The sequence below is a fragment of the Chiloscyllium plagiosum genome, unplaced genomic scaffold (genome assembly GCF_037043375.1).
Source record: "Chiloscyllium plagiosum isolate Xiang-an unplaced genomic scaffold, Cpla_swu_hap1 HiC_scaffold_7, whole genome shotgun sequence".
NCBI lineage: Eukaryota > Metazoa > Chordata > Chondrichthyes > Orectolobiformes > Hemiscylliidae > Chiloscyllium > Chiloscyllium plagiosum.
The window spans coordinates 98,171,327-98,198,990 of NW_028270145.1; the positions used below are offsets into that span (position 1 = coordinate 98,171,327).

Here is a 27,664-nt window from a genome sequence, read left to right on the forward strand (position 1 = left end):
CTTTCTCAATTAAAAAAAAGCTGTTGGAGGCACTGGATATTGCAACATTCAGGCAATCGTACTGAAGACTTCCCGTTCCCCTAGCCAATCCGTTCCAGTACAGTTACATCACTGGCATCCATCTACCTGACAATGTAGAAAATTGGGGAGAAAGTGAGGACTACAGATGCTGGAGATCGGAACTGAAAATGTGTTGCTGGAAAAGCGCAGCAGGTCAGGCAGCATCCAAGGAGCAGGAGAATCGATGTTTTGGACATGAGCCCTTCTTCAGGAATGAGGAAAGTGTGTCCCCCCAAGTATGTTCCTTTCGTAAATAACAGGACAATTCCAACCCAGCCAATTACCACCCCACCAGCCTACTGCTGATCATCAGGAAAGTGATGAAAGATGTCATCAACAGTGCTATCAAGCAGCACCTGACAAGTGGCAAGTAGCATTTGTGCCACAAGAATGCCAAGCTATGACCATCACCAATAAGAGACAATCTTGCCATCATCCCTTGACATTCAATGATGTTACCATCATTGAATTCCCTCACTATCAAAATCCTAGGATTTATCATTGATCAGGAACATAACTGGACTCACCACGTAAATGCAGCGGCTACAAGAACAGGTCAGAAGTTAAGAATACCGCGACGAATAACTCACCACCTAACTCACCAAAGCCTGTCCATCAACTATAAGGCTGGTGTCAAAAGTGTGATGGATTACTCCCAACTTTCCTGGATGAGGTTAAAAATCACACAACACCAGGTTATAGTCCATCAGGTTTAATTGGAAGCACACTAGCTTTCGGAGCGACGCTCCGAAAGCTAGTGTGCTTCCAATTAAACCTGTTGGACTATAACCTGGTGTTGTGTGATTTTTAACTTTGTACACCCCAGTCCAACACCGGCATCTCCAAATCATTCCTGGATGAGTGCAGCCTCAACAACACTCAAGAAACTGGACACCATCCAGAACAAAGCAGCCCGCTTGGTCGGCACTGCATCCACTCCTGCCACCACTGACACTCAGTAGCAGCAGTGTACTATCTACAAGGTCAGATTGGAGTAGTGTGCGCGGGTTTGGGCCCCATATCTCAGGAGGGATGTACTGGCCCTGAAGCGTGTTCAGTGGAGCTTCACAAGAATGATCCCAGGAATGAAAAGTTTAACATATGAGGAACTTTTGAGGACGCTGGGTTTATACTCAATGGAGTTCAGAATTGAAACTTACAGAATACTGAATAGCCGGGACAGAGTGGATGTTGGGAAGAGTTTGCATTGTAGGAGAGTCTAGGTCCTGAGGGCATGGCCTTAGAGTAAAGGAAGACCTTTTAGAATGGAGATAAGGAGAAACTTCTTCAGCCAGAGAGTGGTGAATCTATGGAATTCATTGCAACAGAAGGGTGGGAGGCCAGGTCATAGTTTATAGATAGGTTCTTGAGTATCAAGAGGATTAAAGGTTATGACAAGAAAGCAGGAGAATGGGGTTGAGAAACCTACCAGCCATGATTGAATGGCGGAGCAGACTCAATGAACTAAATGGCCTAACTTCCGCTCCTCGAAGAACATAGAGGCTCTAACAGGGAGAAAACAGAGGATTTGTACTAAGTGAATTGCTCATTGGGAAAGCAAGTGCAAACGTAGTGGACCCAATGGCCTCCTTTTGTGTGATAATATCATTTCAGAGTTCACCATCACCAGTACCTTTGTACACTTCAACAACAGAAAAGGGATGTTCATTTGATATGGGAAACTCATCTGAAACCATGTTAAAGCTGCCTCGAGTCATTCTTACCTGGCCATTCACATTCAGAGTGAGGTTTATGTGGGGGTTGGTCCCAGGAGCAGGACTGCTCTCTATGTGGAGCTGTTTCAGTTTTGCTACGACTTCATCCAGTGCTGAAACAAGGAACGAGGCAAGAGAGATCAGAATCTGTTAAACAACTAAGGTTTGAGTACCCATTGCAAATGCTTTTCATACATGGAGTAAAAACAGTAGCATCCCCCTCTCCCATTGAGGAATTATCACTAGACTCTTGATCCAGAGACCAGGTCATGTTCTGGGGACCCAGGGGTTCAAATTCCGTAGCTGGTCGCATTTAAGTTTAAAACAAATTCTGTAATTAAGAGTCTAATGATGATCATGAACCCATCGTCAAATGTCGTAAAAATCAATCTGGCTCACCAATGCCCTTTAGGGAAGGACACTGTAATCCTTCCCCAAACTGGCCTATACGTGACTCCAGACCACAACAATCTGGTTGACTTTCAACTGCTTTCTGTGCAATAAATGCTGGCCTAGCCAGAAGCGCTACATGTGAATGAATTAAAAAAAAAGAAAATCTGGCCAGATTTGGAACAGCTGAGAGGTCACGGGGGCTACAGCGTTTGAGGTGGTTACAGAGATATGGAGGGGGTGGGGGGACAGCAAGGCTACGCAAGGATTTGTGGGCACAAAGATGGAGTCTTCTGTCTAAATTAGGTGCAAGTTACCAAACAAAGAAATAAAAGGAAAAATAAGTAAGATTATTTGCATTTCAACATTTGCCTATGCTTTGGAGGGAAGTTGAAAGTCCTAGAGGTCTCAAGGAGATTGACCAGAGCTTGGCAGGAGGTCTTCAAGAACCCTTCTTGGAGTGGAGCAAGATTGGCCACTTGTAATGGAACAATGTGCAAATATCATTTATGGCATTGTACACATCAATTAGGACAAGCATCACCACTCCCCTATTATCACATCAGCAGGCAGAGTGATCACCTCTCACCTGCTGAATCTGGTTTGTCACGTGCACTCTCGTTTGTTTCAGCCAAGGTCAAACTTTGAACCGAAGTGTCTGAAATCCCTGCCGCTGTCATAGAAACAGGCACTGCTATGACTTCATCCACACAGGTCTCCAAGAGCTCTTTGGTATCCAATAAATCTGCTATTTGCGCACTGTGAATGGCGAAAAAAAAAACAAAATAAAAATCAGCAACATCACTTGAAACATGGTTTCAGTATTCAAACATTCAGGAAAACTTCTTTAGTATGTTGAATGAACACCCACATGCAGATTAGCTACAGAAGGAAAAGAAAGCAACACCACCAGATTCTCAGCCAGCCTATTACAAGATTAATGCTTCTGTTAACCCTTTGAGTCCTGACTGAAACTTTAACGTTTCAGCAAGGCTTCCTTCCAAGCTGCAGTAAATGTTCTCCTACAGTACTCAAAGGGTTAGCAATTGTTAAAGGGGCACTGCCTCCACAAGCCTATCATAAAGGAGTTACCTCAATGTTTAGCTGGTGTCAAATGCAGCAGTAACACACCCACCATGTGTGCACATTGCAGTTGACCTGCTGACAATGAATGCAATCAAGTTACAAAACTGGCAGACCATTACCCCCTCACCCACCCTCCTGAAGACTGTGCCCTTTTAAACATTGATTCAAGAGTCAACTTGCTGATTTCGTCGCACTGGCATCATTGACATTCCCAGTCTGGTACTGGAAACACTGGGAGCAAAGATTAATCAAATCATCACGGCCAACAATTCGGGATTTCAAAGAACGCAAAGCAAAAAGAATGTAACCTTTGAACCACCGGTAGGAATCGCATCTAACTTGAGAAGTTAATTTTAGGCCACCAGAAACTGCCGCTTCCCACAATCGGTTTGTTCATTTCAGTGCTGAAAATCAAAGAACTGAAGAATTTTGGGCATAAGCCTAAGGCAGCCGCAGGTAGATGCAGTCATTAATTAGTCTCAATTTTCAGTGAAGTTGTTCCAGACTTTATTAGCCACATCACACGACCAATCTGGTCATAGCAAACATTCAACAAAAGCACAGCTTCATGGCCAGAAAACCAAATTGCTCCGACAGATTAGATGGGTCTCAGCAATCTATACCTTAGAACAATTTCTGTGCAGTTATACAAACCACTTTACCTGGCTCAATTGCAACAGATGCTGAATCAGACTTTCAACAACCTTTAAAACACTTTTAAAAATGAGATTAACGTTTCGACATTTCTACAAAACTACTAGGAAGCACAATGTATCAGTCCATTAACACAGCACCCGATGGTAGGATATAATGAGAAGACTGTTCTGATTTTCACAGGAGACTTGAGGAAGCACCAGGATAGGATCAGAGGAAGATTATGAATTAAAGTCAAGCAGAAAAGCAACCCCTGCCAAAGTACAAAATGCAAACCATGAGGAGTCACAGGTAGGCAAAAAGGTTTCACACCTGGTTGGTGTCGAGTTCTTGGGTTGGCGAACAAAATGGGCACTCATCCACCACCTCGAAAAAGAACAGGCTGGGAAGCAGCAGTAAATAATCTGGGAAAGGATTCGGATTGGATTCCAACAAAATTGTTAAACACATACCCAGCCTCTCAGGTCTTTCACTCAGGTAGAGAAGGGCCATTGGCAGGGTGTGATGAGATGGCTAGACTATGCAACTGGAATCGATCTTTAGGAATTTGAGTTAGATAAATGAAAATCATCTCTTCAGCTGAAAGTATTCAACCAGTTTGTAATCTAATGCAACCAAACATTGTATACATTGCTTGTTCACTTGTTTGTTTATAAATATCTGCTTGACTTGACTTCCAGAAGATTTTCAGCATCAGGGTTTCAGGCTTCCCACTTCCAGAAAGCAATCTGGTCTCCCACCTATTGGAAGGATATTATGAAACTTGAAAGGATTCAGAAAAGATTTACAAGGATGTTGCCAGGGTTGAAGGATTTGGGCTATAGGGGGATGCTGAACAGACTGGGGCTGTTTTTCCTGGAGCATCAGAGGCTGAAGGTGACCTTATAGAGGTTTATAAAATCATGAGGGGTACGAATAGAGCAAATAGACAAGATCTTTTCCCCGGGGGGGGGGGGGGGGGGGGGGGGGGAGTCCAGAGCTGGAGGATGTAGGTTTAGGGCAAGAGGGGAAAGATTTAAAAAGGACCTAAGGAGCAACTTGTTCACACAGAGGGTGGTACATATATGAAATGAGCTGCCAGAGGAAATGGTGGAAGATGGTTAAAATTACAACATTTAAAAGGCATCTGGATGGGTATATGAAAAGAAAGGGTTTAGAGGGATGTGGGCCAAGTACTGCAAATGGGACTAGATCAGGTTAGGATATCTGGTCGGCATGGATGAGTTGGACCAAAGGGTCTGTTTGAGTGCTATACATCTCTATGACTAAAGTGTCAAAAATAAACCCAATTCCATTTCCAACCCAAAAAGTGTGTACAGCTCTGAAGTACTGTTTAAAAACTTATCTTCAGTTATATATTATCAAGACTGCCATCATTCTATTGCTGTGAAAATCTAGTTTCATAATTCACAGGTTTTAGGAAATAACTTTTATAGTTGGATTTTCTTAAAATCAAAATGAATGTCAACATTTTGGCCATTTGATCAGAGTAAAGACCACAGAGATTTCTTCTAACAGGTCAACTGGAGGGCAGTAGACAGAGAGGTTGACCATGGTATAGTTGGATGATGACTGTCACAGAATTGTTGTTGTTGCAAATGAACTGTGTTACAGTGGAGTACCACAGACAAAATCCTCTGGCAGGAGTAGCTATAAGCATTTGCAGATAAACCAAAATATCTGATAAGAAACAGGTTAAACACAGCTCTGATGTAACTGCAAATCAAACAAGCCTTACTTGGTTACAGTTAAAAGGAAACCTGTACTCAGTCAATAAGATCAGAGTTGATAGTGAGAAACTCCAACAATAATGTCCTATTATTGAGTTTTTGATGGAGAGTCATTTTGACTGACACCTACAATCACTCCAGAATAGTATCAGGTTCTGATACTCCAGTATCAGAATTGTTAGTGGCACTTTATTTAATTTATTTTCATACATCGTAGCAATTGGAATTTTGTGGTGCAGTAGTCTCCAACTTTACAGATACAAGTCCCATCTGCTCCAATGGTTTGTCATGATATGTTAATTTAAAATATCCATATGGTAAAATAGTTTATTTTGGTTTAAAAGTGAAGTCTTACAGCTGAATTATTTTAGTTCGTCACTGGTTACTCAAACTGTTCTTTAAGCACTGCTGTACAGTAACTCTAATTTCTAATCGTCTCTTAACGGAATCATTGTTTTTGGGATATTTTTCTCAACCAATTCTAACCCTATGCAACAACTTCATAGCCAGTTAAACACAGTATCATTGAAAATTTTAGTTGCGTTGTAAATAACATATCCAATATTAAAGAGGAACAATTATTCAGTGCAATCATCCAATACATTAACCAAAACATGAAAGTGCTGCAAGCAATACAACTTGGATGATTTGCTTAAGAAAGCAAAGCAATCCAAGAAACAGAAAAAAAAATCTGCTCTGTTCAGTGCACATTCATACTTTTTCCAAGTTTATCCATCACAACCAAATTCCTGCTTGTGGAATCCTGAGTGGAAACATCAGTAAGTAGCCACCTACTCCAGTTCCTGGGAAGTCACCTTAACCCATTTTCCACTCATTTTTAAAAAACCTTTCAAGATTGAGATATTTGTTCTCAAGCACAGATATCAAAAAACCTTACACACATGGAGATAACTACAGACTTGACATTAGAGGGCCACTTTCATGGACCACATCTTCTGATTAATAATATCAAACGATAAAATCAATTTCAAATAACACAATATTTGTTGTTTTGACTACTAATAACAGTCCATGGGGGTTGCTAAAGATTTGTTCAGGATAGTTTATCCATTGAATCCATTAAAAAATATACTCTTAATGATCAGCCCTTGAAAGAGAAGGACTGGCTAATATTTCACACAGCAGCCTTTAAGAATTGGGCAGCGGAAGGGAGGGGGGAAACTGGAACAAGAAGGAGTCACAGAGAAAATGGTTCCTTCAGAGCAGAAAGGCAACAGGGACATAACAGTTCCAATGAAGGATCATGACTATAAGTGTTAATAGAGGCATGTTTTCCACCTGGTCCTCTAGTTCCTTTGAGGTTGTGAGCTACAGAAACTCACCAAGGCTCCTTCGACAATACCTTCCATGACCACTACCATCTAGAAGTACAAGAGTAGCAGAGATTGATGGGGATCACCATTTGCAACTTCCCCTCCAGATCATTCACTGGTGGGGCAGCACGGTGGCTCAGTGGTTAGCACTGCTGCCTCACAGCACCAGGGGCCTGGTTTCGATTCCACCCACTTCCTCCCAAATTCCAAAGATATCAGGCTAGGTGGATTAGCCATGGGAAATATAGGGATACAGGAGTAAGGGGAGGGGGGTGGGTCTGGGTAGAATGCTCTTCAGAGGGCTTGTGTGGACTTGATGGGCTGAATGGTCTGCTTTCATACTGTAGGGGTTCTATGTCATTGACTTTTTTTTTAAGATTATTTACAGTGTGGAAACTGGCCACACTGACCCTCCGAAGAGTAACCCACCCAGACCCATTTCCTTACATTTACCCCTTCACCTAACACTACAGGCAATTTAGCGTGGCAAATTCACCTAACCTGCACATCTTTGGACTGTGGGAGGAAACTGGAGCACCCAGAGGAAACCCATGCAGACACGGGGAGAATGTGCAAACTTCACACAGACAGTTGCCTGAGGCAGGAATTGAACCCGGGTCTCTGGCGCTGTGAGGCAGCAGTGCTAACCACTGTGCTGCCCACTTGGAAATATATTGCCGTTCCTTCAGTGTCATTGGATCAAGATCCTGGAATTACTCCACTGACAGCATTGTGGGTCTACCTACAGCACAATGGATTGCAGCAGTTCAAGGGGGCAGCTCATTCCACTTTCTTAAGGGCAGGCAATAAATGCTGGATCAGTCAATGACATCTACATTCTGTGAATGAACTGGAAAGGAAAACAAACACTGGACCATTCATCACTCAAACATACATTCCTGAGGGAACCTGACACGCTTGCAAACCTTTCTGCTCACAGAACACTCAGATTCTCACCTCTGGAGTTCTATCGGGGCAGCAGTGCAATGATGAACCTGTCCACAAGGTGAAGTCAGCCAGGTGGCTCCTAGCTGAAGAAATAACTGTTCAAATTCTTGAAGGGAGGAAACATATATATCACCATTTACTGCGCCCAAGAACACAATTACTCATGATGTTTTAGCTTGGCTGAAATGGAACAGCACTTAAGATGAATACAAGCGGAAAATAAAACATTAATAGATTTTATTTCGCCTCTGTTCAAACATTTTCTAAAATAAACCTCTGCAAACAGAAGTGGACCGGCAAAATAAAACCTAACTGCAAGGGACCAGGCAAGTTGTGTTTTAACGTAATGTTGATGTTGTGAGATGTCAGCAGAGGGATTCGGTTGTATTTATCTATTGATGCCCGGCTGAACTGACTAATAAGAAACTTTCCAAACCAATTTTTTTCAAAACGTTGTAAGACTCCTTGGGTAGCGTTGTAGAGCTGAGAGTGCTAGGGGTTCAGGTACATAATTCTTTGAAAGTTGCATCACAGGCAGACTGGGTGGTTAAGAAGGCATTTAGCATGCTTGCCTTCATTGCTCAGACCACAGTGTATAACTTGGGACATTATGTTAGGTTGCACAGGATATTGGTGAGGCCTCTTCTGGAATATTGTGTCACTATTATAGGAAGGACATTGTTAAGCTGGAGAGGAGTCAGAAAGATTTTACCAGGCTGTTACCGGGAATGGAGAGTTTGAGATATAAAAAAGACCAGATAGGCTGGGACTTTTTTCACTGGAGACGCAGAAGGCTGTGGGGTGACCTTCTTGAGGTTTATGAAATCATGAGGGGCACAGATCAGGTGAATGACAAGGATCTTTTCCAGAAGTTGGGGGAGTGCAAAACTAGGGGGTATATTTTTTAAGGTGAGAGGAGAAAGATTTAAGCAGGACATGAGGGGCAACCGTTTTTTAAAAAACTCAGAGTGGTTCATGTGTGGAATGAACTGCCAGAGAAAGTGATGGATGCAGTTACAGTTACAACATTTAAAAGACATTTGTATATGTTCATGAATAGGAAAGGTTTCAAGGGATATGGCCAAACACAGCAAGCGGGACTAGTTTAGTTTGGTGATGAGGTTGGTGTAGACTAGTTGGACCAAAGGCTGTGATCCTATGCTGTATGAGTCTATATATTTTAAAAACAAATTTGCTGCATTTTGTACACAGTTCAAAACACCTCATGACGGGATGACTGTCTGGTGTTTAAATCAGACTGAAGCAATGGGATGTGCAAGATTTTCTCCCTCACGCCAAGGTATGGCCAAGAAGAGAAGATTTTCCTGCAGATATTCAATGGGAATTTCCAGATGAAATCCTTATGAAAATGCTTTCAATCACACATGCAATGCCTCTGAAGGCATGCAAACTGATGCGTGCCCTATTTTTAGTGAATCTGCTGAATCGGTGTTGCATCCTATGAATACTATTATCAAAATCCATTCACTACCTTCACTCCCTGCTAAAGTGGTTGATCTTTGCAGACTATGGGAAGTGCATTGTTCAAGAGGACATTTTGTGTGTGACCTTCTACAGTTTAAATCAAATACAATTCAATAGAAGGGACAAAGGAGCAAAAGAATATCATATTATTGTTAACTTTTTAAAAATGCATTCATGGGATACTGGCATCCCATGGCTGGGTCAACATTTATTGCCCATCCTTAGTTGCCCTTGAGAAGATACAGTGAGCTGCCTTCTTGAACTGCTGCAGTTCATTTGGTGCACATAGACTCACAATGCTCTTAGGGAGGGAGTTCCAGGTTTCTGACTCAGTGACAGTGAAGATATTGCAATGTATTTCCAAGTCAGGATGGGGAGTGCCTTGGAGGGGAACAAGCAGGTTGTCGTGTTCCCATGTACCTGCTGCCCTTGCCATTCTTGATAGAAGAGGTTGTGGATTTGTGAGGTGCTGTCAAAGGAGCTCAGATGAATTCCTGCAGAGCAACTTATAATCATTACCCACTGCGGCTACTGAGCATTGGTGATGGAGGGAGTGAATGCTTTTAGACTTGGTGCCAATCAAGTGGGCTGATTTGTCCTGGATGGTGTCCTGAGCTGCACCTATCCAGGCATGTGGGGAGTATTCCGTCACACTCCTGACTTGTGCCTGGTAGATGGTGGACAGGTTTTGGGGAGTCTGAAGGTGAGGTATTTGCTTCAGGATTCCTAGTCTCTGACCTACTCTTGAAGCCACAGTATTTCTATATTGATAAATGTTCTTTTTTGTTCAAATGTTCTCAAACTGATGTCCCCAATGTAATCTCCCCCATTATGACACTGACTACACTTAAACTTCTTAATTGGAAAAGCATCTCACAGACTGGAGGCCTATGACCAGTGGAGTGGCACAAGGATCGGTGCTGGGTCTACTACCTTTCACCATTTATGGAAGGTCTGCATGGTGGCTCAGTGATTAGCACTGCTGCCTCACAGCGCCAGAGACCTGGGTTCGATTCCAGCCTCAGGCAACTGGCTGCGTGGAGTTTGCATATTCTCACTGTGTCTGCTCCTCGTTTTCCCTGATGTGCAGGTCAGGTGAATTGGCCATGCTAAATTGCCCATAGTGTTAGGTACATTAATCAGGGGTAAATGTAGGAGGATGGGTCTGGGTGGGTTACTCTTTGGAGGGTTGGTGTCGACTTGTTGAGTCGAAGGGCCTGTTTCCACACTGTAAGGAATCTAATCTAAATGATTTGGATGTGAGCATAAGAGGTGTAATTAGTAAGTTTGCAGACGACACCAAAATTAGAGGTGAAATGGACAGTGAAGAGGGTTACCTCAGATTAAAACAGGATCTGGACCAGATGGGCCAAAGAATGTGGAGCTGTCTGGATCATTACATCTTATTGTTAGAGCTAACAATCCACATGGAGAACTTTCAAAAGACCTGCACTTACATAATGTTTTTCATAATCTTACAATGTCCCAAAGCAAGCTTTCAGCCAATGATGAACTTTTTGAAGGTGTGGTAATGCAGGAATATTGTTAGGAATGTCACTGTGGAAAATTCTCCTGAAAAGTCAAGGGAAACAGGCTAGAATTCCAATTGGGTTCTATTTCTACCCTAAAGTAAGTCCATCGGTGCAATAAGCACTAGATTTAAATGAAACGAAGCAGATTGTTCTGTCTTGGCAAAGAGTAAAAGTTGCTTCTGGAGAGAGAAGGTTGAGTTTCTATTAGAAGGGCTGAGGTCAGATCAGTCAGTAACCAGCTCATATGATCTGGCTTTTGCTATAAAACTTCAATCTGTGTGTGCTTACAACAACCAGTGTTGAGCAGGTGCAAGCCCCTTACAATCTAGCCCTTAGAGCTCAGGTGACTCCATCCAATGTTTAATTAAAACCTCTTGCTTGCTGGTTTGGGCATGTTGAATTTGTCAGGCCTCTTGGAATTTTAACTGTTAGAATTAACATTCCTGAGATACATGCAAATCAATGGTAAGCAGTCAGCTGAAAAAATAAGCTAATGCTTATGTTTTCCTGCTCTAAAGCTGAAAAAGAAATACAGCACAGTAATTGAATATGGTTGCAAAACACACTTTATAGACATTAGACAAACTCATCACACTGCCTCAATATTAGAAACTGAACTAAAGTCAACAAAGTAATAATTACAATTCCTAAAACCTTTAAAAATACTTATTATGAAGAGCTAAATAGGATCAAGAACAACATTTGATTAGTAAATACGAGGCACAGTTAATAAGACCTTAGTTAATAATGTACCCAATTTGTGCATCACCCAGATCATGTACAAATAAACCACAACAATGTATTTCTCCACCTTTCTTCAAACCCTGACTTGCTTTTATAAAATGTGAAGCACCATAAACAGCTGCATGTCCAGATTCATGTCCAACAGGGAGAGCAGCAGGTCCTCTGACAGAGCACACAGTTGGGGTCAGTTAGCTGTTTGGCTCTCAGGGTAAATCACAACCAGTTGCCTCTCTTTCTCTCTCTAAAGAGAGAGCTTTACAGTCTGGTGGCACAGTGCTGTGACCCACACACTGCAACATCCAAAATGCAGCCTCATTACTTGATGCCCCTTTAAAAAAAAATCAATAAACAAAGGGTTTGAGGATGGAGGAAGGGAAGAAAGCACCATTCATGTTCTGCTTTACTGCTTCACCTGAAAAATGGCAGATAGTCACAATTTCCTGAAATTCAAGTGACAGGAAAGCATTGCTTTGGAAGAAAACAACTCTAGACGTTTTAAAGTTGAAAGAGCTGCACATGTTGGAAATCAGAAACAAACACAGAAACTGCTGGAAAAGCTCAGTAGGTCTGGCAGCATCTATGGAGAGAAATCAGAGTTAGTGTTTCAGGTCCAGTGACCCTTCTTCAGTCCTGATTTCTCTCCACAGATGCTGTCAGACCTGCTGAGCTTTTCCAGCAAATCCCCCCCCACCTCCCCCAAACAAGCCCACAACCCACTCCCGGCACCTCTCCCTGCCACCACAGGAAGTGCAAAACCTGCGCCTATACCTCTGTCCAAGGATCCAAGGGATCCTTCCACATCCGACAGAAATTCATCTGTACCTCTTCCAATGTCATCTATTGTATCTATTGCACCCGATATGGTCTCCTCTACGGTCTCCTCTACATCGGAGAGATAGGACACTTTCTTGAGGATCGTTTCAGAGAACATCTCTGGGACACCCGCACCCACCAACCCCTGGCTGAACACTTCAACTCCCCATTTCACTCAGTCAAGGACATGCAGGTCCTGGGCCTCCTCCACTATCAAACTGATACCACCCGACGCCTAGAGGATGAACACCTCATATTCTGCCTTGGGACCCTGCAATCACACGGGATTTCAACAGTTTCCACATTTCCCCTCCCCCACATTATCCCAGTCTCAAGCCTACAACTCGGCACCGTCCTCCTGACCTGTCCATCAACTTTCTCATCTATCCACTCCACCCTCCTCCCCACCCTATCATCTGCCCTCACCTTCATCTATCTATTGCAATCTCAACTATCTTCCCTCCAACCCCACACCCCTTCCCATTTATCTCTCATCCCAGGCCCACAAGCCACATTCCTGATGAAGGGCTTATGTCCAAAACGTTGATTCACCTGCTCCTCGGATGCTGCCTGACCTGCTGTGCTTTTCCAGCACCACCCTCTCGACTCTGATCCATCTGCAATCCTCACTTTCTCCTGGGAGTGGGTGAGAACAAGAGGCACAGACACTGCTGAACATTGGGCCATCAAACTGTAATTTTCAGGAAACCATACCTTTGAAAACCCAGGGCTAACACAAGACTGTTATTGAAGTTATAATTTTATTTTCTGTACAGCCCGCCTGCTCAATACCAGAGTTAAAACATGTCTAACTGTTATTCCCCCACCACCCGCTCCACCCTCTCCACTTCACCCCGGGAGGCATCTCATGGACATTTAAGATTAAAAATTGAAATTTTTTTTCCCCCCCGAAATCCCAAAAAAAGTTTGTGGTTGGAGTGTAGGTCTGCACAAATCACCAAACATGGGAGGGCACATGAAAATTAATTGTGGAGCGAAATAATTCTCTAAACAAGTCTGGAGTTTGATGGAGGAAAGTGCATTTTCTACAGGGAGAGAAAATAAAGCATTTAATTCTGACAAAACCACTTACTTCCTCTCACCTGGTTTGAATGCTGGTTGACAAAATGGAAATGCATATAGCATTTATTTTTAAAGAGAGGAGCATGTTACCAGGAGATTCCAATGAACAACGTACTTTCCAACCCCGCACCCCCACAGATCCTTCCTGTACCCACTCTCTTGTACAAGGCACTTGGCGTTTCGTCACTGGACAAGTCCTCTCCCCTCTCCCCCCCACCCCCTCAGTTTGTAGTCATTGTGTACTTATCACTGAGGAGCAACAGCTCAAAATGTCCTCTCCTTCAGCTGGCAATACAAAGGCTGGCACTGTTTTTTTTTACTGCTCTGCTGCGTTCTTCAGATTGTACTCATAGATAAGGTCGGTGTAGTTTCTGTCCGAGGCAGTGGGCACAGCTTGCGAGTTCCACGATCGTCCTGTGGGTTGTGAGCCATCATCCTGGGCTGGCCTGGGCCATGGAGCAGAGTTAGTGAGTTAGCCGTGGGCACACCATGGTTGGAATTGGAAACAAGAGGCTGCAAGCAGCTACAGGAGGGTGGCAACAGTGCAAGGTTGCAGACAGCGGAAATGAAAAGATTTTAAAAGCATTGAGGTCCCCTTTAACAGCTTTGTACACCCTTATTTCAGTATTTATCTTCACTTGCAACTCTCTCAATTCAAAGGCTACTCAGTGTGTAATGAATTGACATTCTATAGTATTTGAATGCTAAGTATTGAAAAATTGATAGCTACTTTTAAAAGGAACCTAATGTTAGTTCAAGCAATCTCTCTCTCTCTCTCTTCACAGGTCCTCTTTCTTTAAAATGGTCCATCTAACCTACTTGCACTGACCATGTTAGTGGCTATCTATTAAGTCTCTTTCTTTAGCTTGGTGCTCATATTTTTTAGTCTGACTGTGAAGTATCAGGCTGTTTAACTATGTTATTCAGAAGCTATGCAAATCCAGGTGTGTACACCACTTTCTAAAAGGTTTACAGAAGAGTTTTCAGAAACTCTGTGCCAGCAGCCCAACCCTTCCAGGAGAGTTCCCCCACTCCTGGTTAATATTCAAACCCAAACTGCTTTCCCCATCATTCAGCACTTCACAATTTCCTGTTTCGGCCACTAGGTGGGAGTGCTGCATTAAAGCAATGCATTATAATGCGCACACGCGTGTGTGTGTGTGTGAGAGTGTGTGCGTGTGTGAGAGAGAGAGAGAGAGAGAGAGAGGAGGGGCGTGTGTACGTAGGTGGTGGGATGAGATTACGTGGGGGAGATGAGTGTGTGTGTGTGTGCGCGGCGAGAATGAGCATGAGGGTTGTGAGAGTGGGGGATGGGGAGGGGTGGTGAGGGTGAGAGTGAGAGGTGGTGAGGGTGAGTGTGAGGGGTGGTGAGGGTGACTGTGGTGGTGTTGGTGGGGAGCTGAAGTGTGAGAAGACAAGGAACTTGACCACAGACCAAACATTCTTCAACTACGGCCACTGATGGCTGACCACATGCAACATCAATGACAGTTATCATCGAGGCAAGTGAACACTCTCCTCAACCAGGAAAAGAACACAGAGAAATTAATCATTTGACTAAGTCTGATCATTTGTCTGAACTCGAAGTTCCAACAACAAACCATCATGCACAGAAGATTTGATTCAATGAGCACAGTCAAATAGATTGTGGCTTTTTCCAAACATCATTAATGAAGAGACAGGCTCCTAATAACCTTTGCTCAGTGGTAGCACGCTTGCAGAATAAGCAATGAAGCCTATTAACATCACTATGGTACCAGCTCATTGGGTGGTTCTGAAAGAACATTTCAAAATTTAAAAAAAAAGCAAAGGATCATAGTTAAAATTAAAATTAAGCTCTGATCAAGAGTCATTGAGACTCAAAACATTAGCTTGCTGTCTCTCTATGAATGCTGCCTGACCCACAGTGATCTCCAGCATTTGCTGTTTTCATTACAGATTCCAGCATCTGCAGTAATTTGCTCCTATATTTAAAAAATAATCTTCGTGGACAATATTTACCCTTCAACTATCATCATTAAAACAGAATAACTGCTCCTACTTGCAATAATGCTGCTGCTTGGACTGCTACATTTCCTACATTACAAAAATGATTGCATCTCACACATACTTTGTTGGCTCCAACAAACCTTGGATGGTCTTGGGACCACGAAAAGTACTGTTAGAGATAACAATCACAATCATGGGCTGGTTCCAGAACAAGAGGAGGCCATTAGGCCCATTGTGTTCACACTAACCCGCTCCACAACAGTAACTCAGCTGGCTTCACTCACCTGCTCTTTCTTGGAAACTTTTCTCTCTCCAGGTGCAAGTCCCTCATCGAGTCACAGAGACGTACAGCATGGAAACAGACCCTTCGGTCCAACCCGTCCATGCCGACCAGGTATCCCAACCCAATCTAGTCCCACCTGCCAGCATCCGGCCCATATCCCTCCAAACCCTTCCTATTCATATACCCATCCAAATGCCTCTTAAATGTTGCAATTGTACCAGACTCCACCACCTCCTCTGGCAGCTCATTCCATACACGTACCACCCTCTGTGTGAAACAGTTGCCCCTTAGGTCTATTTTATATCTTTCCCCTAAGCCTATGCCCTCTAGTTCTGGACTCCCCGACCCCAGGAAAAAGACTTTGCCTATTTACCCTATCCATGCCCCTCATAATTTTGTAAACCTCTCTAAGGTCACCCCTCAGCCTCCAACGCTCCAGAGAAAACAGCCCCAGCCTGTCAGCCTCTCCCTATAGCTCAAATCCTCCAACCCTGGTAACATCTTTGTAAATCTTTTCTGAACCCTTTCAAGTTTCACAACATTTTTCCGAAGGGAAGGAGACCAGAATTGCACGCAATATTCCAACAGTGGCGTAACCTTTTTGAAAACAGTGATTGACTTGGTCTCTACCATTACGTCAAGCAGCCCATACCAGATCCTAACTACTCACTGCATGAAGATGTTTTCCCCTTGTTTCACCTCCAATTCTTTTTAATAATTACTTCAAATTTAAATCCACAGTTCATGAGCTTTCCAATGAAAACAGATTCTCCCTTTCCATCTCTCCCTTCCAACCAATCTACTCCACCGTCTCTACATGACCAGAAAATTCACTTAGCCCCAAAAGTACAGCCCTCAATCAAACTGTCCACCAGAGCATGTTTTCTTTCAAATCTTTCACTGACAGATACAGCCTACTTTTTCAAAAATGCAGTTTAAGGTTTAAAAAACACTCGAATCATGACACACAGATCTTATTCAACATTCAAGAGCATTATTGAGTCATAGAGATGTACAGCACAGTAACAGACCTTTTGGTCCAACTTGTCCACACTGTCCAGATATCCCAAACTAATCTAGTTCCGTTTGCCAGCATGTGGCCCACATCCCTCTAAGCCCTTCCTATTCATATACTCATCCAGATGTAGTTTAAATGTTGTAATTGTACCAGCCTCCACTACTTCCTCTGGGAGCTCATTCCATACATGCACCATCTTTTTCATGAAAAAGTTGCCCCATAGGACCCTTTTAAATCTTTCCCCTCTCACCTTAAACCTATCCCCTCTAGTTTTGGATTCTCCTACCCTGGTCTATTCACCCTATTCATGCCCTTCATGTTTACCCACTGCATCAATTCCTGAAGCCCACACCGCTAGTTCAGGTTTTGCAATAGTCCAAGGTGAACAGACCTTCCTGCCTGTGTGAATCAGGCCACATGCCCTTTCCCCTACTGTCAAAAACTGCAAGACTCCTATTCCCGGGTCCCATCTGACATTATTAAACAACCACAGAGTCACAAAGACTCTGAAATCCGGCCCAGAGTCTCCCATTTGCTTTTGGTTTATTTTACATTAATCTGTATGCGTCTGTGGGGAAAATGCAGAAATTTGTCCAGTGCCCGACAACACAATTGAATGCAAGAGACATCAATGCTTTCAAAATAACACAGGCAAGAAAATAAAGACTTCAAGTACATCAGCGAAGGGCAATGATAGAAGTCGAGAATGAGAAACAGTGCAGTGAGATACGCAACATTCAGAAAACACAGGATGACAACAATTTGATCTTTTTCCTAATAATGACATTGCAGTAAAGCTGCTCTCGCTGACTTTAAAACGCCTGGCTGCAAACTCTGCCAGTCAGTCTTCAGCACTGCCTCAAAGTAAAAAGGCCACATTGACTTCATGCAGTTGTTAATTCAGAGCAGAGCAAAGCAGCAACATGCAGTGTTAACAACAGTGCTTTAGCACTTCCTTGAAGCTGTCTCACTCACTCCTTCCTTTCACCCCTGAGCAGAAGAATACTCATGGGATATACTCTCCACAGAAGAGGTAAGATAACATCCCACATCAATTCCCTTATTTTAATAAGTTGCCGGACTGTCAGTAACTTCGCTCAAATACATTCAAATATTGGTTATTATCTATTTGTACTAACCACAGTTATGGGCCAAGTGCTAGAAAATCGGATTAGTATAGTTAGGTGATTGTTTTTGACTACTGTGGATGGGCCGAAGGGCTTTTTCCTGCACTATAGATCTCTATGACTATTGCGATTAGCTATCTCTGTTCACAATATTGGGTTCTGTGAGATAGTGAATAGATAGGAACCGAAAGCACTGCAGATACTGCAAATCAGAAACAAAACAGAAGTTGCTGTAAAAGCTCAGCAGGTCTGGCAGCATCTGTACAGAGAAATCAAAGTTAATGTTTCGGGTCCACTGATCCATTCTGAAGGAGGGTCACTATACCAGAGATGTTAACTTTGATGTCTCTTCACAGATGCAGCCACACCTGCAGTGCTTTTCCGAGGATTAGGTAGGGATTGGAATGAAGTTTCAGCTGTGTAAGAATGTCTCAACTCAAGTTGGAAGTTTAATTTTAAATTCTTTACAATAGTGACAATTTGTATTAGTTGCAACAATATTAATGCATTTATTTAATTTACAAAGGGGAACAGATCTTTGAAAGATCTGTTTAGATTCCCTACAGTGTGGAAACAGGCCCGTCAGCCCAATAAGTCCACACCGACCCTCCGAAGAGCATCCCACCCATACCCATTCCCCTACATTTACCCCTGACTAATGCACCTAACACTACGGGCAATTTTGAATGGCCAATTCACCTGACCTGCACATCTTTGTGACTGTGGGAGGAAACCGGAGCACCCGGAGGAAACCCACGCAGACACGGGGAGAAAGTGCAAACTCCACACAGGCAGTTGCCCGAGGTGGGAAATGAACCCAGGTCCCTGGTGCTGTGAGGCAGCAGTGCTAACCACTGAGCCACTGTGCCGCTCCTTCATTTTTTACTTTTGTCTTGCTGAGAAATGAGGATAGCTCGGAATATCATTGAATCCCTGCACAGCAGAAAGAGGCCATTCGGCCCATCAGATCTGCACCAACCTTCTAAACAGCATCCCACCCTATCCCTGTAAACCCGCATTTACTATGGTTTACCAACCTAGCCTGCACATCTTTGGACTGTGGGAGAAAATCGAAGCACCTGGAGGAAACTCTCATAGACACAGGGAGAACGTGCAGACTCCACACAGTCACCCAACGTGGAATCGAACCTTGGTCCCTGGCACTGACAGGTAGCCAGTGGAGAGGTTGTAACTTATGGGCATATTTTAGCTTTCCCATTCTCAGTTAGGCCATGCCCTTACTGCAAATAGATTTTTACTGGACAGCACTGTTTTTAAGAGCTTCAGAGAGATGGTGATCTGTTCCTAACACCCATTTGTTATTAGCTGTGTCAATGGCAACAGAGAGTGGAGTGTTGAACCAAATATCACACAAGTGCGAGGACTTGATGACAGACAGCACTAGAAACAACTTTGTCAGATTCCTGAATTGCAGGACTTGGAACGTGCCACCAAGGAAGAGCAACCTTACCAGTGTATGGCTGCTTACTTTAGAAGGGCAGGTGGGTCGAGTTGAATACACAAGAGGAAGCATTACACATGGCAACTGGAGAGAATGGGCTTGATGGATCAAAGGCCAAGCATTTGTAGATCACCATGGCTACTTAATGTTCAACTCTCTTGCAGTCAAACAGTTAACAAAGCAAGTTTGATTCCTCATTTCCTTCTCCAGTCACTGCTGGCAATTTTCTTAATCTCAAATTACAAAGGATGAAGTTCAATTTGTTCTTAACCGCCAATTTACTGCTAAATGTTAAGTTTTGCCAGACCAGAAAATATCCTCAGAACAGCTCACAACAATCTGCAACCAAACCTAGTGAATTCTACCAAACCAAATATTAAAAATACCCTTCTATCCTCTTTACTTAGAATCTCACAGCACAAAGGCCATTTGTCCCATCATATATGTGTTGGCCTCGAGTTTGATATTTGCCCTCAACTCTGAAATTAGTTTTCTTCAAAGGCAAATAATTACAAGTACATCTCCATGCTTTCTTCACCTCTCACTGATTTTGGTTTATGTTTCGTTTCATTTCTTTTTAAATCTGTAATGAAGCTGAATCCTTACAAAAGGTAGAAAGTGAGGCCTGCAGATGCTGGAGTTCAGAGTCGAGAGTGTGGTGCTGGAAAAGCACAGGAGGTCAGGCAGCATCTGAGGAGCAGGTGAATCGCGTTTCAGGCATAAACCCTTCATCAGGGATCATGATGCTGCCTGACCTGCTTTTCCAGCACCACACTCTTGACCCCTTATAGAAGGTGCCCAGATGTTTAAGACAAGGGACACAAACCCAAAGCATTAAATTCTATGGCCTCAAGCCTCCCATTGAATGGTGGCAAATCAAATGGGCTTATTGACTAAACCAAGTTGCTCACACTGTTATCGTTGACCCAGCAGACATTGAGTTTATGTGATAACGTTCAAATATATTCCAATCCAAAGTGTAGTTTAAGTAAGTGTTAGAACAAGAACAAAATTGCAAAACAGGCAGGGGAAAAACACAGAGTGGTGGTGGTGTAGGGGTGGGTGTGTGTGTGTTTGTTTTTCACCTGGAATGAGATGTGTGTCATATATTATGATGGGCCTATAACTCTCCAGAATATAAGAATGGAAATGTATAAAATTCTTGGAAGAGGCTTTATGGGAACCTAGCTCTAGGGTAATGGTCACAGGATAAGGAGTCGGCCATTTTTGCACTGAGCTGAGGAGAAATTTCTTCACTCAGAAGGTTGTGAATATTTGGAGCCCTCTACCCCTTTTGGCGTTCAGTTATTGAGTATATTCAAGATTCAGCTCGATAGGTTCTCAAGCATTAAGGAATAATGGGACTTGACATGAAAGTGGAGTTGATGTAAACGTTCAGTCAGGAACGGCGTAAACACCAAGGGTTTATAACCACTCCAGCTCTGGTTTCTCATGTTCAAATCTCTCACTCATTCACTTATACACACACACACAAAAGTTAATTCGGGGATTTGCGAAAGCAAGAGTGAGCACTTTCTCTCTCTCTTCATGACCAGAAAGTAAGGCATGCAGAAAATAGTCCTTCAGATTCATTCGGTTATGGTCAATGCACCCCAAAGCCCAGCCGGATCTCATGCAACAGCAATCAGCTCAAAAGAGGAAAAACTACCACCCACCACCACTGGGAGAAACAACCGCATTCAACGGTTCCGCACTACGTCAAGCACTGGAGTTCCACCACCTTGAGCATATACAGTCCAGAGACTGAGCAGATCAGAGATGAGACAAAAATTCAGAGAAACTATTTGATTCAATTGCTTTGATTGGGAGCTGCAGACCACAGCAAACACAGCAGCAGGCAATGCCAAAACGGAGGCCAGCAATGCTTTTAGTGACAGGTAGGCAGACAATGACCTTGATGAGAGCCCACCTTCTGACACTTGCTTTAAGTATCATAAAGTCAGAAGTTGCACGACACCAAGCTATAGTCCAACAGGCTTATTTAAAATCACAAGCTTTCAGAGTGCTGCTTTCCGATGAAGGAGCAGCGCTACAAAAGCTTGTGATTTTAAATAAATCTGTTGGTCCAGAACCTGCTGTCATGTGACTTCTGACCAGTCCAACACCAGCAACTCTACATGCTTAAAAATCACTAACTGCACAAAAACCAAGACAAAAAGGGACTGTGGAACCTCATTGTTACCGACTCTTAGATGTTAACATTGCTGCTGTCTTCAGGGGTTATCTTTCTCAGATGGGACTTCGTCCACTGAGATCAATGGTGCTTCCACAGAAGGGGAGCCAGTAGCACTGAGGTTCCATGTATTTGTCTGCCTTCAGGCCATTCCTCCAAAACCACTTCTTTGAACCAGGATTCATCTTCCCCAAGGAGACAGTGAGGACTGCAGATGCTGGAGATCAGAATTTAGAGTGTGTTGCTGGAAAAGCACAGCAGGTCAGGCAGCATCCGAGGAGCAGGAAAATCGACATTTCAGGCCTGATGAAGGGCTTCTGCCTGAAACGTCGATGTTCCTACTCCTCAGATGCTGCCTGACCTGTCTTTTTCCAGCAACACACTCTCAACTTCATCTTCCCCAAGCCTTGCTGAAGACCTGCAAACAGCTTTCCCGTTGACATTTCACAACATATACACAGGCTTGGTTATTGTTTTAATTACTGATAACAGGGACCAAGCTCTATTATGCATTTGAATGGTGGACAGATGGACTTGTCTAGTCAGGTTCAGATAGACAATCTGGTCCTGCGAAGGGAGGACTTTCCAGCCCTGAGCTCTGGGGGTTAGGAAACAATCAATTCAGCCCATATTGGTTTTTGGACTGGTCTGGTACACATTTACCCAGTAAGAGCTTCCACTGTATAACAAAAGCCTTACCTCACAGAGGCATTTCTGATGCAAACATTTTTGTATTTGAAGGTCTTTGTTGGTAAAGACAACTTTCAAAGTGATGTTCCTTCTCATTAAAAGAGCATTCAATTTGGAAAAGGAAAGCATTTCTGTAGCTGAGATTGTGGACTGCCCGGACTTGCAGTCACAAAGGAAATTGGCTTGAATTGTTTCAATATGTACAACTTGCATGGAAAACAGCTCCTTGTGCTGGTGATGGGGGTGATGGGGGTGCTGGGAGTGGGTGGGTGGGGGGAGGGATCTGAAAGCTTTTTGAAAAATTAAAAAAAAACATTGAACTTGCAGGGATCTTGGGAATTCACTGCCATCGTCAACATTAGAAATCTGCGATTTGCAAATTCTAGATGACAAAAGTCCCCTTAATAACCTGCCACATCAATGTAAGGTGATACAAGGTCTCTTCATTCTTCAAAGCAATACACTAGCCATTTGGGTTCAAATGTTTTGCTAGCCATTGAAGATGACACTCACCAATATGAAACATTATATTTGACTTTTGAATTTCTAGTATACCACAAAGACGCAACGAAAATTGTCAATCGTAAATCACATTCACAAAGTTTGCACAGTGAAATCATTGCCTTACATTGTCCTAAAAGTTATACAATCACATTACTATGGTTAATGCCTATTAAGGGCCAATCACTCTTACCTCCTCTTCTCAGATTGGTTGAGGCCTGGGCTTCTGGGAAGGTTCTCTATTTCAATCGGTCCAGCAGCACTGGGTAACGATGCTGCAACAGGAATGGCTGATCTCACCATCGCAGTCTTCAGAGAGAAAAATGAAAGCAATTGACTACATACAACATAGGACCAAACTACAAACACACGAGGGAAGTATGTTCCTGGCCCCATGACACAGAGGTCGGAGGCACAGCTGGAAACACAAAGGATGGTCCCCAAAGCATTCCCACTCTCAGGAAACTTTACCAGAGATTCCCACCAGTGAGACGCCAGTTAAGGTTAAGAACCCACTGAGGTACAATGTTACAGCATTATCAGAAATTTCCAACCTGCAGAGAGGCACCTTGACAGCTGAAGAGGCATGGAGACAGATGTTCCTTGTGGATCTAAGGCCACAAATGTGGTCTCACTGAATCCAGCGGATCCAGGGTCCTGGCCCAGCTGAGAGTTGTTGCTGCCTGTACTCTGTGCCAGCCAATGACACCGCACTCGCATGAAGGTGCCCGCACAGGTGCCTACCTACCTCAGCAGTGACCATCTCCTCCTCCTCCTTCTCTGACCAGCTGGTGCTACTGCCGGGCTGGCAGCCATGGGAGCCCACAGACCTTGCCCAACAGGATGCCAAGCAGACAGGCACCTCTTGGAGGCCACCTCCTGGATGCTTGTGCTGCTGATCTCAGTGCAGGGCTCCAAGACCCCATTTGCTCCTATAGCCTTCAGGGGAATCCAACCTTTCCTCTTCACATTGTAACAATACAACTCACCCCTGCCAATACTCGTGCCCTAATATGCTCAGCTATTTCCACAGGCGTTCAACGTTATTTTCAAAATTATAGCTTCCCATCACGCCATAACAGTTCAAAAAGGCTTCAAGAATATTTGCCAAGTCATCCTGGGGTTATTTTGCATCAGTGTTCAACATAGGACTAAAACTTAGTGCTCATTTACAATGAGAGAATGAAGTACAAATCAGCCTTGATTTAACTGAATGGCAAAATAAGACAAATGTTACGATCTCACTATAAAAGGAAGCACTGCCCAAGGTGGGCTATGCTGAGATTGAACTGTTGATTTGATTCGATTTATTATTGTCACATGTATCTAAGTGCAGTGAAAAGTTTGCTTTTTGTGCTGTACAGAAACAAAGATCATAGGATGATAGAACAGAGCGAGGAATACAAAGTTGCAGCTACAAAGCTGGTGCACAAGAAGCAAGATTAACACCAGATTTGAAATTTGAGATGTCCATCAGTTATTTGGGTGGAACTGAGAAATAAGAAAGGGATGACCATTTTACTGGGATTGTACAATAGACCGCCCTATAGTCAGCAGAAAATTAAGGAGCAAATTTGTAAGGAGATCCCCATCATCTGTGAGAATAACAGGGTGATTATGATAGGGGATTTTAAATTTCCCAAACATCAACTGGGACCGCCATAATGTTAAGGCCTTGGATGGAGAGGAATTTGTTAAGTGTGCATAAGAAAATATGTGAATGTACAGAAGTGGTGCAAAACCTGACCTACCCATGGGAAATAAGGCTGAGATGCCAGTGAGGGAACTAGTGACCATATTTCTACTAGTTTTAAATTAGTGATGGAAAAGGATAGACATGACCTAAAAGTTAAATTCTAAAATGGAGAAAGGCCAATTTTGACAGTAAGAGGCAAGAACTTTCAAAAGTCAATTGGGGGTCGATGTTAACATGTAAAGGGCCTGCTGGGAAATGGAAAGCATTTAAAAATGGGATAATGAGAGTCCAGAGACAGTTTGTTCCTGTTAGGATGAAGGGCAGGGCTGATAAGTGAGGGGAATCCTGGATGACTGGAGAAATTGAGGTTTTATTCAGAAAGAAAGAAGCATATATCAGGTATAGACACCAGGGAATGAGTGAATCCTGAGAAGAGTATGAAACAGTATGAATATACTTACGAGGAAAATCTGGAGGGCAAAAAAGACATGAAATAGCTTTAGCAAATAGGGTGAAGGAGAATCCAATAGGATTCTACAAATACATTAAGTGCAAAAGGATAATTTGTGAGAGATCAGAAAGACCATCGATGTATGGAACTGCAGGAGATGGGTGAGACACTAAATGAATATTTTGCATCAGTATTACTGTGGAGAAGGAGATGGAAGATATGGAATGTAGGGAAATAAATAGCAACATCTTGACATCAACCAACAGGTGCTGGATGTCTTAAAACGCATAAAGGTAGATAAATCCTTGGGACCTGCTCAGGTGTACCTGGGAACTCTGTGGGAAGTGACTGTTGGGCTCCTTGTCGAGATATTTGTATCACTGATAGCCATAGGTGAAGTGCCAGAAGACTAGAGGTTGGCCAATATCGTGCCAATATTTAAGAAAGGTAATAAGAAAAAGCCAGGGAACTGTAGACCGGTGAGCCTGACATTAGTGGTGGGCAAGTTGTTGGAGGGAATCTTGAGGGACAGATACCTACTCGAGAAGGACTGATTAGGAATAGTAAACATGGCTTGTTGTGTGGGAGATCATATTGCACAAACCTAATAGAGTTTTTGGAAGAAGTAACGAAGAGGATTGATGATGGCAGAGCAGTGGATGTGATCTTAATGGCTTTCAGTAAGGCGTTCGTGGTAGAGTAGTTAGCAAGGTTAGATCACATGGAGTAAAGGTAGAACTAGCTATTTGGATACAAGACAAAGGTAGAAGACAGAGGGTGGTGGTGGAGGATTGCCTTTCAGATGGGAGGTCTGCGACCAGTGGAGTGCCACAAGGATCGGTGCTGGGTCCACTACTTTTCGTCATTTATATAAATGATTCAGATGTGAACATCGGAGATATCGTGAGTACGTTTGCAGATGACACTAAAATTGGAGGTGTAGTGGACAGCAAAGAAGATTACCTTTGGGTACAAAAGGATCTTGATCAGATGGGCCAATGGGCAGAGGAGTGGCAGATGGAGTTTAATTCTGCTAAATGCAAGGTGCTGCATTTTGGAAAGGCAAATCAGCGCAGGAATTACACACTTAATGGTAAGGTCCTGGAGAGGGTTGCTGAACATAAAGACCTTGGAGTCCAGGTTCATAGTTCTTTGAAAGTTGAGCATAGATAGATAGGATAGTGAAGAAGGCATTTAGTATGCTTGTCTTTATTGGTCAGAGCATTGAGTATAGGAGGTGGGAGGTCATGTTGCAGCTGTACAGGATATTGGTTAGGCCACTTTTGGAATATTGTGTGCAATTCTGGTCTCCCTCCTATAGAAAGGATGTTGTGAAACTTGAAAAGGTTCAGGAAAGATTTACAAGGATGTTGCCAGGGTTGGAGGATTTGAGCTATAGGGAGAGGCTGAATAGGCTGGGGCTTTTTTTCCTGGAGCGCCAGAGGCTGAGGGGTGACCTTACTGAGATTTATAAAATCATGTGAGTGCCTGGCTAGGATGAATACTCAATGTCTTTTCCCTGGGTTAGGGAGTCCAAAACTAGAGGCATAGGTTTATGTTGAGAGGGTAAAAGATATAAAAGGGACCTAAGGGACAACATTTTCACGCGGAGGGTGGTGCATGTATGGAATGAGCTGCCAGTGGAAGTGGTGAAGGCTGGTACAATTACGACATTTAAAAGGCATCTGGATGGGTATAAATGCCAGCAAATTGGACAAGATTTATTTTGGATGCCTGGCTGGGATGGATGAGTTGGATCTGTTTCCGTGCTGTATGTCTCTATGACTCTCTGACAGCAGGGGAGAAGCTGTTCTTAAAATTTGTGATGCGTCTGTAATCTTTTGTATCTTTTACCTGAAGGAAGAGGTCGGAAGTGATCGCAACCACGGTGGGAGGGGTCTTTGATTATGTTGGCTAACGTCTAAGGCACCAAGAAATGTAAATGGAGTGAATGGATGGAAGGTTGGCTTATGTGTATATTTTGGGACATTGATTGGATCTACTGTTTTATTCTGACATGTCAAAGCAATGTCCACATCATTAATTTACTGCAAACTGAGTCTGCACTTTGAATTTCCCAAGAGTAAATTGAATGTTTACTCACAAACAAAACCATTGCAGGCCTCCAGGAAGCAGCAGAGGAGTACAACTTCTGGATAGCAGTTTTAGAGCTGGCCTAGGAATGAGGGGCTGAACCACCTCTGGAACAGTGTAATTCAACTAATGCAGAGAGTCTGTCACTGCCACTGGATACTGAAGCTGAGAGACCGTCATCTAGTAATTAAGCACAATCAGACAGAGACCCACTCTCTCATTTTCAAAGGTTTCTGCTCTCGCTTCCATTAAAGACATTTACAAAAGAATTTAACATTTCCCCAGGGGTATGCAGTTGCCTGTGTTCCAGGGCCAACAACAAGACAGTGCATGATGTGCTATAGCCTCAGAGATCAAGGTAAACGGTGATAGAGATAGAGCCAGACGCACAACAATAATTGACACGTACCTGGGAAGCAGGTTTCTGGTTTGCTGCATTAATAGGAGAACTGGTTCAAAAAGACAACAGAGAAAAGAATCATCTCATTATTTTTTGAAATAAAAAGCAAGTGGTAAAATAGCATTTTAACTATGACTGTAGCCTTTTAATATATTGTGCACCAAATGCTTCAAACTTGTTGTTTT

The 27,664-nt window shown here is 43.2% G+C and overlaps 1 protein-coding gene across 2 annotated transcripts in view; it reads right to left on the reverse strand.

The window, feature by feature from the left end:
• The window catches only part of epb41l5 (erythrocyte membrane protein band 4.1 like 5), a 168,144-nt gene that overhangs the window by 36,923 nt on the left and 103,557 nt on the right, over positions 1 to 27,664 (reverse strand). The window contains exons 14-17 of one of the 2 annotated variants that reach the window (XM_043694224.2): positions 27,489 to 27,528; positions 23,032 to 23,147; positions 2,755 to 2,924; positions 1,785 to 1,888 (exon numbers count right to left, since the gene is read on the reverse strand). In XM_043694224.2, coding sequence (XP_043550159.1) covers positions 1,785 to 1,888; positions 2,755 to 2,924; positions 23,032 to 23,147; positions 27,489 to 27,528 — 430 coding nt within the window. Of the gene's footprint in view, positions 1 to 1,784; positions 1,889 to 2,754; positions 2,925 to 12,956; positions 14,021 to 23,031; positions 23,148 to 27,488; positions 27,529 to 27,664 lie in introns of those variants that run through there. The other variant, XM_043694226.2, reaches the window with a different exon arrangement.